The sequence below is a fragment of the Tachypleus tridentatus genome, chromosome 11, assembly GCF_004210375.1.
Source record: "Tachypleus tridentatus isolate NWPU-2018 chromosome 11, ASM421037v1, whole genome shotgun sequence".
Classification (NCBI taxonomy): domain Eukaryota; kingdom Metazoa; phylum Arthropoda; class Merostomata; order Xiphosura; family Limulidae; genus Tachypleus; species Tachypleus tridentatus.
In genome coordinates, this window is record NC_134835.1 from 94,087,128 (window position 1) to 94,103,847 (window position 16,720).

Here is a 16,720-nt window from a genome sequence, read left to right on the forward strand (position 1 = left end):
TCATAGAGTAATAATAAAATAGATAGTCAAAAATCGTAAATAATTTTTTGCTCTATAAAATAATGACCAAAGTACAGCTACTGCTAAAACTAGGTAGATAGGAGCTAGGCCTGTTGAAGAAAGATTATGATGAACGAAAATAAGAAATTTAGATTATTCGCCATTTTTCGAATTTGAGTTTGGAGGTGTTATAATGTACGGTCAATCTCACTATTCGTTGGTAGAAGAGTAGCCCAAGAGTTGGCGGTGGGTTGTGATGACTATCTGCCTTCCCTTTAGTCTTATACTGCTAAATTAGGGACGGCTAGCGCAGATAGCCCTCGAGTAGCTGTGCGCGAAATTAAAAAACAAACAAACAAATTAACTTTGAGACGCCCTGTATAACTGAAAAGCAGCATATACACTGTAGATAGGGCGACTATGCCAAGCAGTTCTTCATATCTAGCTTCTGATTACCTGTAGAGAAGAAAACCCAGACAACTTTTGTATTGGTTTAATACAGTCATCCGTGTCATTCTTACGTGAGAGTACTAGCGTCCTCTCTGGTATGTAACAGATATACACAAAATTGATTGATTTTGTTTCGTAAGCTGTGACTAATCAACACAGTAGTACCACTCAAGTAAAACTACAAAGTCTGATGATTGTTTAACTGGGTGTAAAACCTAGATCTAATTAAATATTTATTTCATGAATATTTTGGAACATAGTTATTTGTGAGTCAGAAAACGTAATAGTAATCTTAAAAATAACAAGAAATCAAAAGTGTTTCAAAGAACTAAATCGATTCAACAATAGAAAAAAGCTATTTGTATAGGCATAATAGGCATACATACCGATTCCTGATTAAATAATCAAATGAAACTGTTTTAAAATTACCAAATCAAACCACTTAAACTTTTAGCAATATCCGTTTAGTTCTGAAACTTTGTTCTCATATTTACATGGATTAATGTTAAGTTACCGCCCGGACTTCAGGAGCAACCAAACTTCTTAATAATCTTTACTAATCTGATAGTTTCTTTTTACATCAAAACCTGAATAATAATAAATAGTGTGTAAATTCACACTAATTATACACTACTAATTGTGATATCTATATGGAGTTAAAAGTATTGTTTTTTGATCTAAGCTTTCTTTGTTCTTTATTATTCATATTAACCGCGTGTTTGTTGATAATATCTGAAGTTTTCATTTATTGTATACATATAAAACACTTGCACACGACGCTGTCACAGAAATTATACTAATTGTTTCTATTTTTATTACATATCAAGTGAAACAACAAACCAGCATTCAATGAAATGTATTCGATCAAGCTTTTGTGATAACGGAATCAAATTATTAGTGTTTTGTTTTCTCATTTAATATTTCAACTCAGCTAAAGTTCATATTCAATATACTGAGGCTTAACTATTTTACTTAAAGCTATTCTTTCTTTATTAGCGTTGGCTCTGTCTTATGAAAAATATAATTACTACGTATTCCCAAAACATTATTCCCACCCCCACCTGCATAATAAAATCATGCTTTTCTTTTATAAGTTGCTCAGTCTGCAAACTTATGATTCCTAAAATAGTTTTCGAAACCTGTGGCGAGGAGAGAATAGATAGTTCAGTTTGTAACCTTGCGCTTGACAACAACCGATCTATTTTGATGAAAAACAAATAGGAGATATCTCTTAAATAAATATTTGCCACATATGAGTACCTGCACATTTTGTGAACAAAAATTGCTATGTACAGATTTTATTATTCTCAAACAATATTCAGGTAATCTTTTTGAATTTATATTTATTATCCATTCGACAAATTTGAAGCAACTTGTTTTTGGTAAGTCTAGTATGGAATGCATATTTTTAACATAATATTTATGAAAACAAATTTAAATACAGTCACAATACTGTCGTCTTCAATACATTTATTCATTAAAATGTACGCTTAACAACAAATTGACATGAAATAGTATTACCAAATTTCCAAAAAAATAGTATTTCCAAAAATTACAAAAGTATCAAATGTGAGCCTCTGATATTGCGAGGAAAAGAAAGATGAATTTTATAATTTATGTTAAATACTTAACACAAGATGGCAGCAGGTTACAAAATAATTTAATTTGACTTGAAGTTCAAAATGGCGAACTCAAACGGGTTTGTAAAGTTGCTCGATAGACACAAAGATAAAATTGGAGACTTAAACTTAGTAAAACTAATTCCAGTGTTATACCACCGAGGACTGCTTTCAGAGCACGAAGAAAGGAATTTATGGGACGAAAAAGACCCTTTTAAAAAGTCTTTGTTATTAGTAAATATTATCTCTAAAAAGGGGATAGGGACATTCCGCGAGTTTTGTGTTTGTTTAGAAAGTATATGTCCAAACCTGTTAACAACTTTTCTATTAGACAGTCTGGGAACAGGTAAGTGTACAAAATTTAAAGAAAAAAGTTTCAATATTTCTTTAGTTTCTTAGTACGTTTTAAATTAACTGTTTACAATATTGTTATTAGAGGAATTTATAGGATTAAACGTTTCAGTGTGGAAACTTCTGTCCCATGGACAGGAGTTAACGGCTCAACATCGATTGGCTCGTTCAACATACATCGAGTAAATGTAGCGTACGTAGGTACCGTATCGATAGTTTATGTAAACTTATATTCATCTTTTGAATGCTTTGCAAGTAGTTATGTATAGTCGAAAGTATATTAGCTATTCTGAATATATTATATATATATATAAAACTATTAAAGAAATATATTATTCTTTCTTTGATGTTGATCGTAAACACGCATAGAAAACTTCGCTAAATAGGGGCACATTGTTCTTCTAGTAGTTGGCCTCTAATCTATATCACTTGTTTCAGCTAATGCAAAACTATAGGCTTTACTCTACCTTTAATAGATACAGTATAGAATCTCTCGATAATAAACTCCATCTTAATTTTAAAAGTGATATTTATATAACTATAAATAAATAAAACAATATTTTTAATAACTACAAGTTAATAAGAGCATTTAAGTTTGTGTCACCAAAAGGAACTTCTGAAAATAACCTGTATTTTTATAAAATTCAGAAAAACCGAGAGGTTGTGAGTTTTATTATAGCCAAGTCACACTGGGCTATCTGCTGTGCGAAAGAAAGAGAAAAAAATGAAGATATGATAATTCGTTGCTTTGTTTAAGCATGTTATCTTTCATATAATGAAGTCCCCCGCTGGATTTACAACACTAAAATCAGAGGTTCGATTCCTCTCGGTGGGCACAGGAGATAGCCCCATGTGGCCTTGTTGTAAGAAAAACACATGAAACACAAACATATAAAGTAAAATGATTCTTTTATTTTTCAGAAACAGATAGCCCTTGGTAGCTCTGCACGAAATTCAAACGAACAAAAAATCTTTGACGCTATATCGAAGGAGAAAAATTAGCGGTTCATTGTGGTAGAATAATGTATTTGTAGTTTTATAGGTTATCCTTGCTTGTGCTGTCATCACGTGTTTAACATCATAAAAATAAAGTTTAAAAATCAGGATGTTTATCTGAAGTTTCCGCCTTGTTTATATCCTGCGTCTGAGTCTTGACATTTGAACTAAGTGTGTATACCCATATGAAAATAATCTTATCAACCTGTGTAAAAGTTAAAGTCGTAATTATTATGAAATTAAATAGTAAGGTATCAGTTTCCATCTGTAGTACAAAATACTCACATCCTACAGGTGGCCCGGCATGGCCAGGTGGTTAAGTCGCTCGACTCTCAATCTGAAGATTAGGGGTCCAAATCCCCGTCGCACCAAACATGCTCGCCCTTTCAGCCGTGGGAGTCGCGTTATAATGTGAGGGTTAATTCCACTATTTGTTAGTAAAAGAATAGCCCAAGAGTTGGCGGTGGGTGGTGATGACTATCTGCCTTCCCTCTAGTCTTACACTGCTTAATTAGAGACGGCTAGCGCAGCTAACCTTCGTGTAGCTTTGCACAAAATTTAAAAACAAACAAACACATCCTGCGCAGACATTAGCTAGATGACTGGCCTGGGCATTAATCTAGAATTCTAGATGGTTTATCTTGGTAGAGCCATTTCATATGGGCACCCAATCCGCAGAATGATGTGTTATGTTCTTGCGCTGTTGTAGTGTCAGAAAGTCAGGCTGACAACATGCAAAGTTAGCTTTGATATTCTCTAGATTGTATGGGTGTTTAACTAGCCATTATAACTGTAATCTGTGAAACCATAAATATCTTGGATAAACTCCATATCTTTTGAAATGTATCACAGACAGGACGATAATAATTTGTCTGGACGTTTGTAAGCGTTTAAATAGAGTTTTGGAGCGATCCGCTTCTTCCAGATAACGCTCGTATGGCTTTGCCTTTTGTTTGGCAAAATGTTCTCAGAAACACTTCTTTTGTTTGTTTTGTTTTTAATATTCGCGCGAGTCTATGTAAACACTAACTGCCTCTAACTTTCGACAAAAAGACTAAAGGTAAGGCAGCTAGTTAAGAGCATCTATCTACCGCCTGCTTTTAAGTTGTTCTAATAGAACAGTGGAATTGACCCTCATTCTTATAACTCACATACATCCTCAAATATAGAGCGCATTCCTGTGGGACTGGGGCGCCAAAAAAAGGACCCTTAGATTCATAGTTTGCCACGCTAACCATTAGGCCATTGCTATCACAGTTCCAGGAAAGGTTATTTCTGTAGCTGCAACAAACCATTATGATATTGTGTTATTTATATCCGTTGACAAACAGTTTTAACTTTCTTTTGTCCATTCGATGTGCATCTGATACCTGGTTATAAGGCAACTGTTTTTTATTCTGTTGGAATCACGTCTATCTTTATTTTACTGATATGGGTCAGTATTACAGATATTCGTTTCTTTGAAACGTTAAACTGTGCATAATTTTATAATAATAAAATAGGCGAACTTCCCATCAGAAACATTAAAACTGCTGTGTATCTGGCATAGCTTTATAATAGTAAAATAGGTGAGCTTCCCATTGGAAAAATAAGAACAATGAATGGTTTTAGAATAGTAAATAAAGTAGATGAACTTTCCTTTGGAAACACTGAAGCTGTGTAGCTTGCATAGTTTTATAATAACAAAATAGGTAAGATTCCCTTTGGAAGAAAAAAAACTGTGATTGTTATAGAATGCTGAAATAGATAAACTTTCATTTGGCAATATCAAACTGTGTGCCTTACATGGTTTTATAATAGTAAAATAGTGAACTTCCTATCGGAAATTCCTGTAATATAACACTCCCAGAAGAGGTAGATTTTAAGCGCCCCGTGCACTTGCAAATCACGACACCTCAACTGAATTGCAACGAGAGACCCAGGACTTTTAATCTGTGTAGTCACAAATCAGGGGTTTAGTGGCTAGATATGGAAATTTATCCCTATGTTTGGTAATAAACCTTGTGATTTTTCGGGCTCAGAATTTGTTTTGTTATCAATTACAATAAGACACAAGCACGTGCATAGAACGTTATTCTACCCCCGTTTTCTTCTTATCCATGTTCCTACCACATTGTCTTTTTCACATTTTTTGCATGTATGTGATAATTCACCTTGTTCTAAGTTTTTCTGAGTGACTTGTGGACAAGAGTGTTATAGAGATAAATGCAACCTGTTCAAGAAAGCCACCATTATACGTCTTGTAGACAACATTCCAGTCATATACAAATTCGCTTTCAATCATAGACTGATTCTGTGATGTATCTGAAATTATTGATTGTACATATATATATATATGTATATACGCATACCTATAGCAGAAACGAAATGCTCAATCAAGTAGCTACGTTTTTAGAAAAAATCCTTTACATATTTCTTTGTTTTTATTTCCTTCTTCTAACTTCAATAAAATGTTTCCTTATCATTATTATTTTAAGTGCTGTTGAAGGTTGTTTTGTAATTTAAATCTGAACCGCAACATCTGCTAGGTTAAAAAAAAACCAGTTTCAACTGCCCAGCAAAGGAGAGTAAACAGTCAACAGCAGTCGCCCGATACATGGCTGTTCTTAAGCTAACACTGGGATTAACTGTCACTCTTATAACATACCTATAAATAAATGTGTTGATTATTTTAAGACCGGCACGCTAACCACTGTTGAATGAAAGATTAACAATAATCTTTAAGCCCATTATTTATGATACAAAACACGCTAGTATGCTTTCACTCTTTCATTTACACAGATCAGTTTTAAGCGTTCAACATTGCAATTCTAATTCGTGTAATCCATATATAAATATAGTACCAGATATAATTATATTGCCTGCTATAGCCCGCCTTCGTTGACGCCTCCTGGTTGTGAGAGTAAACCTTCTGCTGGATAGTGACTAGCTCTGGTATCGAGAGTAAATCCTTCGTTGTGTAACAACTACTCCCAGTATCAGCGATAGGTTTGAAACGTTACTTGTATACACTACTTATTTGAAATCCACACAAAACAAATTAAAGAGAAATGTGAGAAAAATGAATACATAAGGTCTACAGTCTAATGTAGTTTTTGTCACATATACCTCGTTTTCAAGACTCTTTAACTTTTAATGTTCGACACATACTTCATAATAGTTTGTTTTTTTTTGCTGCAAACTGTGCAAAGTGTAACAAAAGTTAAGTGACCTCATGAAGTAAAATTTTGCATGTCTTAGTCAATGTGTTACACATATACATCTAAATATTCGATTGGCCGTCAGTGTAACTAATTCATTATACTTTTCTTGCGCATGTTGCGCCATTAACGATAATTTCAGTCATAAATCCAATAATTTCTCCCGAGGGTCAGCCAATTTAGGGGAATTCGTTTAGTCACAAATGCAAATGCTAAGCTCAAAGTGCAAATCAATTGTTATATTATATTAGACTATATCATAAAGTATTTTTAACTTTCTTAATTAAGAAAATGTTTATCAGAAAACATTATTATGTATTAGTTTCTTCTATATGCTTATAAATATGTTAATTATATTTAGTAACGAAATAATAGCATAGCCATAGGTATTCAAATCAGCGGTTGCTTTGATTTTAGGTCACTGTAGTAAACTTTTGGTATATGATGTTTATACTCATAAGAAAATATATTTACTGGTTTATAAACTCCACAATGCTGTGTAAAAACTAATAGATATTTTATAAATAGGTTGTATTTATCCATTGTTTAATCCAAGACCGTAATGAGTTTAAAATTCATTATATGCTTTGGTCAAGAAGAGCAACTACTATTAAATGTTTTTACTGTTGTCAGTTCGTCAGGACTTCCTACTCTTACTCTATTTTCCAAGACTAAAGTGTGTTAAGTTCATGCGTTTAAATTCAGAATTGAAATAAGTGCAGTGTTTTATTGTGACAATATATAAACATAGAAATAAAAGGTTACTCTGTGCGTGTTTTTCTTTCTCCCTGGGGAGGGTATATTTTATTAACAGTGTAAATGAATGGCCCCTTAATGTAACATTTTTGTTTGTTTCAACGAACGGTTTTTAGAACATACAAATAGAGCGTGGAGTCTTTGTGCTGATAGGTGCCGTGGGCATTCAGCTTCAGCCACCTTTAATTTAATATTGTGTTTTTTCTCACGCATATGAATAGTTCGAAACAACAAGAACAAAACTGAATCTTTCATTCTAATTTTCTCTGTGTGTAAATTCAGCGACGGCCCACATGTATCCGTTCACTTGACTATATAATAGAATTAGGGCAGCGTATAAGTAATTATACCTTTTAATTTAATATGTGCAAGGCACACACTACGTTATTCAGCTCCCCGATGTAGTAAAGTGCTTGTCAATATAATGAAACAATATTGCTTTCTGCGTAAAAAGGAAAAAGAGGCGTGTTGTTATAGCGCCTGAATACTCTACACGAAGTTTCATCACGTGATTCAGCAACTACACCGAAACCCTGTAGTTAACTTGAATTTTGAAAAATAAAAAATAGCATATTTAGAGTCTGAGTAAGATAGAATGGGTGTTGTTTTAAATTAGGCTTTCTTTTCAGACTGTTCAGTAGGCGCATGATATCACTGCTGATACCTTTTATAGTTGTAGTTTTACCAGTTTTTGCTCCTAACATTCTGCAAAGGAACTTATACGAACTTATCACGTGATTTCTTCACGAGTTTACCGATTATGGATAAAAATTCAATGAACTAATCTCTGCAACACGCTTAGCTTCAATGTGACGAAACTGATAAAAATAGCTGTCTTATATAGAAGCAACAAGACGTCCAATTACAGTCATACCGAGATTCCCCAAATGAAAGCTGTACTTGACGCAGGTATTATATAGTGCGCCGAGAGACTCGTAGAAATGTCGCGAACTTTTACGTGTTACGTGCAACATTTAATTAACCCACGAATACTGCATTCTTTTGGTTTGCTATAAAGGAAGATAGATAGAGAGAAATATATATATATATATCATGAAGTGTAGAATGAAAGCTGTGATAATATAAAGCGAGTGATAAATAAATTAGTCCATGAATCAATTTCAAAAACAAACAAACAAAAATCGCGTTGTCATAACGACCGAGGAATAGAACGAATGATTATACCCATACTAAAGATAGAGAAAACATCGTGTTTGTGAATATGTGCAGTTCCCAGCGTTGAATAAGGCTGAGAAATTTGCCTGGGCTTTAATTAATAAACTGAAGAGTAAATTTTATTATGCAACCTTTCATCGATACCACATAGTTAAATGACAAGATTTATTTCAGAACTGACGTGCAGATTGATAACTGTTTGTGACCAGTTGTTGTTTGTGTATCTGTAGCGCTTTAAAGACATGAATCACATTAGTTATCCAATAGAAGTGTTATTAGGATGGTTAAACAAGAAAGACCCAGCTAAGCTCTACATTGGTAAGTCTAAAAGTTGTCATTTCTAAAACTGTTTCTTAGAAACGCCGTGATGGTCTGCGAACCTGAGTGTTCTTGGATCGTGTCTAGTTGCTATTAAATTGCACTCCGCATTTTGGAGCCGTGGGTGCGTTATAAGGGTAACGAACAAATCCTACTATTTGTTTCGGTAATTCAACATTTGGCAATAGGTGCTGTTGACTAGCTGCTCTCTCTGAAGTCTGTCAGTTGAAGATTAGGCAGGGTTAGCTAGCGCAGACAGCTATTGTGTAGCTGTCCACGAATATCCGAAATAATTATACCATTATTTCTCCCTTACTATCTTACTTCGGTGTAGAACACAAAAGCTGTATAGACGCGTACTGACGAAAATCATGTTTTTATCAGGAGTCTTACCACGCTTGTATTAGTATCTAAACTTTTTAAATTTGGCGCGTACCAAACCAACAAAGTGAATTTTAGATAATTCTCCAGTTAGTCCTTTCAACTGTTTCTGTTCTAGAAAACAGATTAAAATTTATTTCACAAACTTTCTATTTTGCATAACTTTGCTAAGCTGTGCTGCTGGGATTGTTTGATTGTTTTGAATCACTAACTATTCTCTTCCTGATCTACGATACAATGAAAAGACTTAAGAGTTGTGTTTTAAGCCTCTTGCAGAGTATATCCGTACTTTTGTTCATCATAGCATTAGATTTATCTGTGTAATTTTTGCTGAAAATGCGGTGTTTAAGAATTTCTTTGAGACCGACGAAATAAGTGAAGAAAAGGTGCGTCTTGGAGGTACAGATAAATTTGGTTTAGTTAAATTCTATTGTTTTCGTTAATCATCCAACAATGTAACCTCCTTTTGTACTAACAACGTTTAATAAGCAACCCGAAAATTACTATTTTAACAGTACAATAAGTTTTGCCAAGACATATATTTAAGTATGATAACACCCCCCTCCAAAAAAAAGAAAAATCCGTTAAAACTATATAGAATATGTTTAGCCAGGGAAGGAAGAGTTCTTAAGTATGATGATCCCCTATCCCCAAAATATTACCTTAAAATTATACAGAATATATTTTGACCAAGAAATGTACATTTCTTACACTGATAAATTTGTTTTTGAACTTCGCGCAAAGCTATACGAGCGCTAATTGCACTAGGTCCCTAATTTTGCAGTGTAAGACTAGTGTGAAGCAGCTAGTCATCATCACACACCGCCAATTCTAGGGCTACTCTTTTACCAACGAATAGAGGAATTGATCGTAACATTATAATGCCCCACGGCTGAAAGGGCGAGCATGTTTGGTGTGACGGAAATTAGAACCCGCGACCCTCAGATTATTAGTCGAGAGTCTTAACTATTTGGTCATGGCGGGATTGTTTAGAAAGTAATCCTCTATTGTTATGTGTATGTGAAATAAAATGAACAGATTTTTATTTGGTCAACTTGACAGTCTTTTTTTCACGGATTTTTGCGAATCTGAGTGTATAGATTATAGAATATGCAGCAAACATATACGAGTTTGACATTGAAACTTACAATTTGGTAAGAATTCTGTATTGAACTAAACAGAATAGGAACACGTTTATTTTAAGAAGAACCTATTTTTCCAGCGTTGCCTGATTAAAACCCTCTAGTCCTCACCCACTACTTAAGTCAGAGCACGACGCCCTTCGAAATCTTGACCCCTGTAGCACAGCAGCATATCTGAAGACGTATAAAACTGAAAACTGGGTTTCGATACTGTGTAACTTTGTGCTTAAATAAAAACAAACAAACAAATAAACACTTCGAACTCAGTGTTTCTCTTAATTGAGAAGCAAATTTCATATATCCAAAATTCATGTTTTTTATATTTTTTTCGACGATACAGTTTCTCAGTTCTTTAGTTAACCTTAACTTTATTGGAATAACTTTCAATCCATCCATTAACTAATGGTCAATATTTCCTGTCTTGCTTTTAGACTTTGTAGGTTCAGGGACATCATAGACTTTTTGAATACATTTTGATAATTACTTGTGCACCATATTGCTTGTGACTTTTTTAGTTACAGACTCCCTAATAATGAGTCTCAAAAATTATAGAAAAGTAGTATAATTATTGTAATAAATCCCACTAACCACTACTCGAATCCATGCAGGTTATTTTATTCGAGATGATTGTAAATAAACTTTCGTACGTACAGCGTGTCAATATATATATATATATATATATAACGAAAAGGTATAGCAAAGTGAAATTGAATGAGATTGTTAAGAGTATTATGCCAATGAAAATGCCACAGTTGTAAAAGACAAGATAAAACTGCTGCTGTTTGTATATCCCACTAGTAATGGAACATAAAAATAAGTCTTTAATTGCAGGGTTAAGCGATAGACGTTTGTTTGTTGGATATTGCGCAAAGTTACTCTCGACATTATTTGTGATAGACATTCATAATGTTAAAACACCAGCTTTTCAGTTAGTCTTGTCTCAACGAATAGTGGAATTTGATTGTTATTTTTATAACACATCCACGGCCGGTGCGTTAACAGGGCGTGAACATTGGACTTTTAGTTCCACAGTCCGAAACATTAGCGACTGGGAAATGTTTAACGAATCTCACAAGTTAAAAATCGAGTAATTTTTTGTGGTCTTTTTAAAAACTATAAAAGTTATTTTACAAATATTTCATTCCAATTTTGGTCTGGCATGGCCAGGTGGTTAAGACGCTCGACTCGTAATAGGAGGGTTGCGAGTTCGAATCCCCGTCACATCAAATATGCTTGCTCTTTCAGCCGTGGAGGCATTATTATGTTACGGTCAATTCCAATATTCGTTGTTAAAATAGTAGCCCAAGAGTTGGCGGTGGGTGGTGATGACTAGCTACCTTCCCTCTAGTCTTATACTGCTAAATTAGGGACAGTTAGCGCAGATAGCCCTCGTGTACTTTTGCGCGAAATTCAAAAACAAACACTCCAATTTTATTTTCTACAGCCGAGGTTTAGCGGATCATATGGCTCCGAGTTGTTACTTTCAAGTGCCAACTTTTAGATCATAGCTGCGTTATTTCTTGACCGATTTGAGATCTAATTACAGTTTTAGACTCAGGAGGTCAAACCCTTTCGACTGATGTATTTGACCACGCTCAAGATCTCATAGATTAATTTATTTTAACCCTGCCTAAAAGAATTTCAGTTTGAGGGTAGGCTGGTAAAGATCCTGATGAATAAAAAAAATCGAATCAAGTATACGCGCGATCCACCCCTGGTATTACTGGTGCTTAAAAGTATAGCTCATAAAAAGAGAAATGAAGATCTCATAGATTAATTCTCTCTAATCCTGTCTAAAAGATTTTTCAAGTTTTGCGGCTATTAAAGAATCCCTCCTGTTTGTTATTTTTTATCTATACAAATTATTTCATTATTAATTTTGTTCTCTTCATATCTATGTTTTTATTTCATGCTCTAGAATTATTAATACAGAGGATAAACATTTTTTTTTCTTATAGCAAAGCCACATATGGCTATCTGCTCAGCCCACCAAGGGGAATCGAACCCCTGATTTTAGCGTTGTAAATCTGGAGACATACCGCTGTACTAGTGGGGGGGCTAGGATAAGCTACTCTGAAACGTAGTGGTGTGTATTTTAACTATGTATTTCATTGCTTTTATTTCTTACTCAGATAAGCCATACAAACAACTATCTTTCTATACAGCTTACTGCTGAAAGTGAATGGTAGTTTGTGGGCAGGATGGTATAGGTAATGTGACCACGTTTACGTCTATTTTTTTTAAATTAATATTATTCACCTGCGCGACTACTGAAGAGATATAACAAATGGTGGATTTCTACTGATTTGTGATTTCTGCTTCCACAGAGATTGTCTGTCATCAGTTCACATTTTATTGGTATTTCTCGTTAGCTTGCGTCAAGATTTTCTTAGCTTGTTTACATGTGACGCTAGCCTTAGGATACAAGTAAGTTCCTTTTAAATCTAACTACTATGGACTTTGATTTTGGGCGTCATTCGTCTCCAATTCATGTGTGTTGTAGAAGGAAATGTAAGTATTTCATTTTATCTAATTTTCGCTTTTGCCCATGGTGCCAAACTATAGAGGTTATCATGGGTGCCTGCAAAAGTTTTCCCAGGGAGGAGTGAAGTAGCGTGAAATTGTGAACTGAATAAAAAAATTCATATACATATACTGAATAAGTAAGTAAAGAATTATGGTGTGTCTTTTAACTACGTATTTCTTTGTTTTTATTTCTTACTCAGATAAGCCATACAAATAACTAACTTTCTATACAGCTTACTGATGAAAGTGTTGGTTATTTTATTCGAGATTATTGTAAATAAACTTTCGTAAGTGCAGCGTGTCAATATATATAAAACGGAAAGGTATAACAAAGTGAAATTGCACGAGGATATCGTGTCAAAGAAAATGTCACAGTTGCCATATGTTACCACCAGGGACACCACTATGACTTCTGTTCTGGTCAATTTCAACATCTGTTTGCAATTTGCTCCTCCATTGAGTGTTCAGAATGCATTGCAACCGTGTTGCAGTAGACGTTATAACAGCAACAAACCTCTGGTATGCTATGCTGGACACTTCCCTGACAGTTACATCCCTCGGGTCTGGAATTATGCAAGGCTTAATATGGTACACGCATGACCTCAAAAAACCCCACAACCAAACATCGACTATTGCTCAGATCCGGGAAACTATATGATCATTTACCAAGAAAGTGACGTGAAACGATTCTGCTCCTGCAGAACGTATTTCTCCTGGTTACCATTATGTAGATAGTTATACGAAAACCGTAGTGTGTATCGCTACCATGCAGCATTAATCCACATTGTACTAATCCACATGAGTTCTCATGTTTTTTTAGTGCAATTTTTCTTGTGGTTTCAAGAGTTTGGCCAGTTGATGAAGAAGAAAAGGCTACTATATGTTCAAAACATTCTGTAGAATTAAGGTCTGTAGTATTTGTGAATCATTCCAAAAGGCTTATTGCTCCCTTAAAACCAAACTGTGGACGTATATCTTTGTGGCATGGATTGTTATTCTTTTAAAATCTCGCATTGACTGACTGACTAGAAATCTCTACCTTTGCGTTTGAAACATGAATAAGTATGTTTTAGGCTCATTTGTATATATAGGCGTTGAAACGTGCAAAACAATTCGCAAACAAGTTCCACGCCCAATGCTGATATTTTAAACCACATCAATCCCACTAAAATCACGTTAAACTGTATGCCGTTCTATCTCCAGACCCATATTTAGTCATCGCTTCCAAACCGCGTGAAGCACACCTTATTTTTATAGAAACTTCGTGATGAGGCGTCAAGATTCGAGTGTTGTTAAAGCAAAACGATGCTGAGAGAGTATAATTTTCGCAAGTAATTTTTCCAAAATACATTAGCGATAATCGTATCACATCAGATGAGGTATACGTATTTATGTGGCCATATTCAATGTATTGAAATTATTGGAAAAGTTTGGAAAGATGGCCTTCGGTTCTTTATCAAATTCTACTAAGTGAGTGCTTGTTGTATTTCCACAACACTTTTGATCGTTCTGAGATGTTACACTGTTAAGTTACCTACGAGGGCTGTTCAAAAAATACGCGGACTGTTTGAATTGCGCGGCTCCAGTTGATTCCAGGGGAATCCGCTTGGTGTCGCTAGGTTTGCACAGATCAGCTGATTACGACGCCATTTCCCGATTGCAGATATCTTCATTTGTGTATTAGCTACGCGATTTTAAGTGAAGTGCGATTTTTTCGTTTGGCGGATTTCAGAATGAATGACCTGAAGGAGCAACGACTTGCTGTGAAATTTTGTGTTAAACTTGGAAAACCTGCGACTGAAACTTTTGCTATGCTTAACACGGCTTACGGTGATGTTGCTATGAAGCGTACGGCATGTTTCAAGTGGCATGAACGTTTTAAGGATGGTCGACAGTCCATTGAAGATGATGAGCGCCCTGGACGTCCTTCCACGTCAACTGACGACCCACACGTCGACAAAATCAACACCCTGGTGTGGGCAAATCGACGTCTGACTGTCAGGGAGCTTGCTGAAGAGTGTGGGATATCAGTTGGATCTTGTTACGAGATTTTGACCGAAAAATTGAAGATGCACCGCGTTGCTGCGAAATTCAGCCCTCAGAACTCGTGAGTTTTTGGCCAAACACTCGATCACTGTTCTTCCCCACCCCCCTACTCACCTGACCTTGCTCCTTGCGATTTTTTTCTTGTTCCCCAAACTCAAAAGACCCTTGAAAGGAAGAAGATTTGAGACGATTCCCTAGATTAAGGCAAATGCGACGAAGGAGCTGGAGGACATTACAAAAGAAGCGTACCAGGACTGTTTTAACAAGTGGAAACACTGTTGGGATAAGTGTGTGCGTTGGGGAGGAGAGTACTTTGAAGAGGTCCCAGACCTGTAACTTCTAAATAAAGTACGTTTTGTTTTATGACGTCAGTCCGCGTATTTTTTGAACAGACCTCGTATATTGTTGAGTGATCTCGCGTACAGTGGATGACACGTCTTCAAGATTTGCGATTAACTCAAGTATCGATCTGAACTTGTCAAGGTGACTATAATCTTTCATATTAGTTCCGTATGACTATGTATTTTTAGTGTTGATCTGTATATATATATGTTGAGTTTCTGCAGCTAAGTAAGCAGTAAGTTGACTGGATCATGTTATGGGTTTAAGTGGTGTCTCCAGGCATTTTGGTAAAACAATTACATCTATTTCAGAAATGAATACGGTTTATTTCAACGTTTCGTATCCCGAAGTGTGAAAAGTACTCCATAGGGGAGCACAGATTACCTCTATGGTTTGGGGACGAGCGATTGGAGTAGTAAATAATACTAAATTAAGCGTTTTCATGTATTTTTTGCCAATGCAAATAGCAAGTAATTACTAAAATGCACAACATTGTAATTCGAACCTGTATATTACATCTCGTCACTCAATTGAAAAACGGGGAAGGAGGCAGCAAGATTTTATTTACATTTATTTTATTAATGAAGCAGTTGCGTGCAAAACAAGAAATGTCCCTGATGAACGAAATAAGTTTTGCTTTTAATAACTGAAACTATAGCTTTGGGCTTAGAATGAATGAAACTTTGTTATTTGCACTGAAAATATTAACGTGCCGAAATATAAACATAAAAATACAGTGACAGTAAATGTTTATCACTCTTTATTTCAATTTGAATCGTTAGTGTCTTTCAATTTACATTTCCTTCATTTCATGATTTTTAAACTTATCTATACAATTTATGTTCAAAAATCTATCTTACGCTTATTAGAAATCAATTACTTATCGAACAGATTCTGTCTATACATTACGCGTTACAGTCTCTTGAGATGTGAGCGTGTTTTAAAAGATCATTAACCTACATTTCTTCAGGATTATGTGTACAACTTTTAGACCACGGATGGCTATCTAGATCAGTAGCTTTTAAACTTTTCAGAATCGAGTACCACTTTTTTCAAAACTTTTTTAAAGTACAAATCCAAGCCTCTTTTTAAAAAGTGAAAAATGAAAAAAAATATTAGCAAAAAGTAGTATTTTTAACACTTATCCATTAATGGGAAGGATGTAACTGTTTTTTTTTATGGCACAACTGAAAAATATATGGTGTGATTGTTGTCACTTTGAAGGGAAGGAAACAATGTGGGTGAAAGACGAGCCTTGTAGTGGTCAGACTAGACGTATTAAAACGTTTAGGATTTTTACGTTCATCACCGATATTAGCTTCACATAATTCCAGTGGTGCATGTACCATAACTTAAAAATTATTCTTATAGAATATATGTATACACTTAAATTATAGACAGGTTAAAGTGTGAAATT

The 16,720-nt window shown here is 34.9% G+C and overlaps 1 protein-coding gene across 7 annotated transcripts in view; it reads left to right on the plus strand.

Annotated features, from left to right (window-relative positions):
• Positions 1-2,115: 2,115 nt before the first annotated feature.
• Positions 2,116-16,720, plus strand: part of LOC143232799 (tight junction protein ZO-1-like) — a 110,622-nt gene continuing 96,017 nt past the window's right edge. For 5 of the 7 annotated variants that reach the window (XM_076468664.1, XM_076468666.1, XM_076468665.1 and 2 more), the window contains exon 1: positions 2,116-2,415. In XM_076468664.1, coding sequence (XP_076324779.1) covers positions 2,133-2,415 — 283 coding nt within the window. In that variant the 5' untranslated portion in view covers positions 2,116-2,132. Of the gene's footprint in view, positions 2,416-8,030; positions 8,867-15,308; positions 15,445-16,720 lie in introns of those variants that run through there. The other 2 variants (XM_076468669.1, XM_076468670.1) reach the window with 2 other exon arrangements.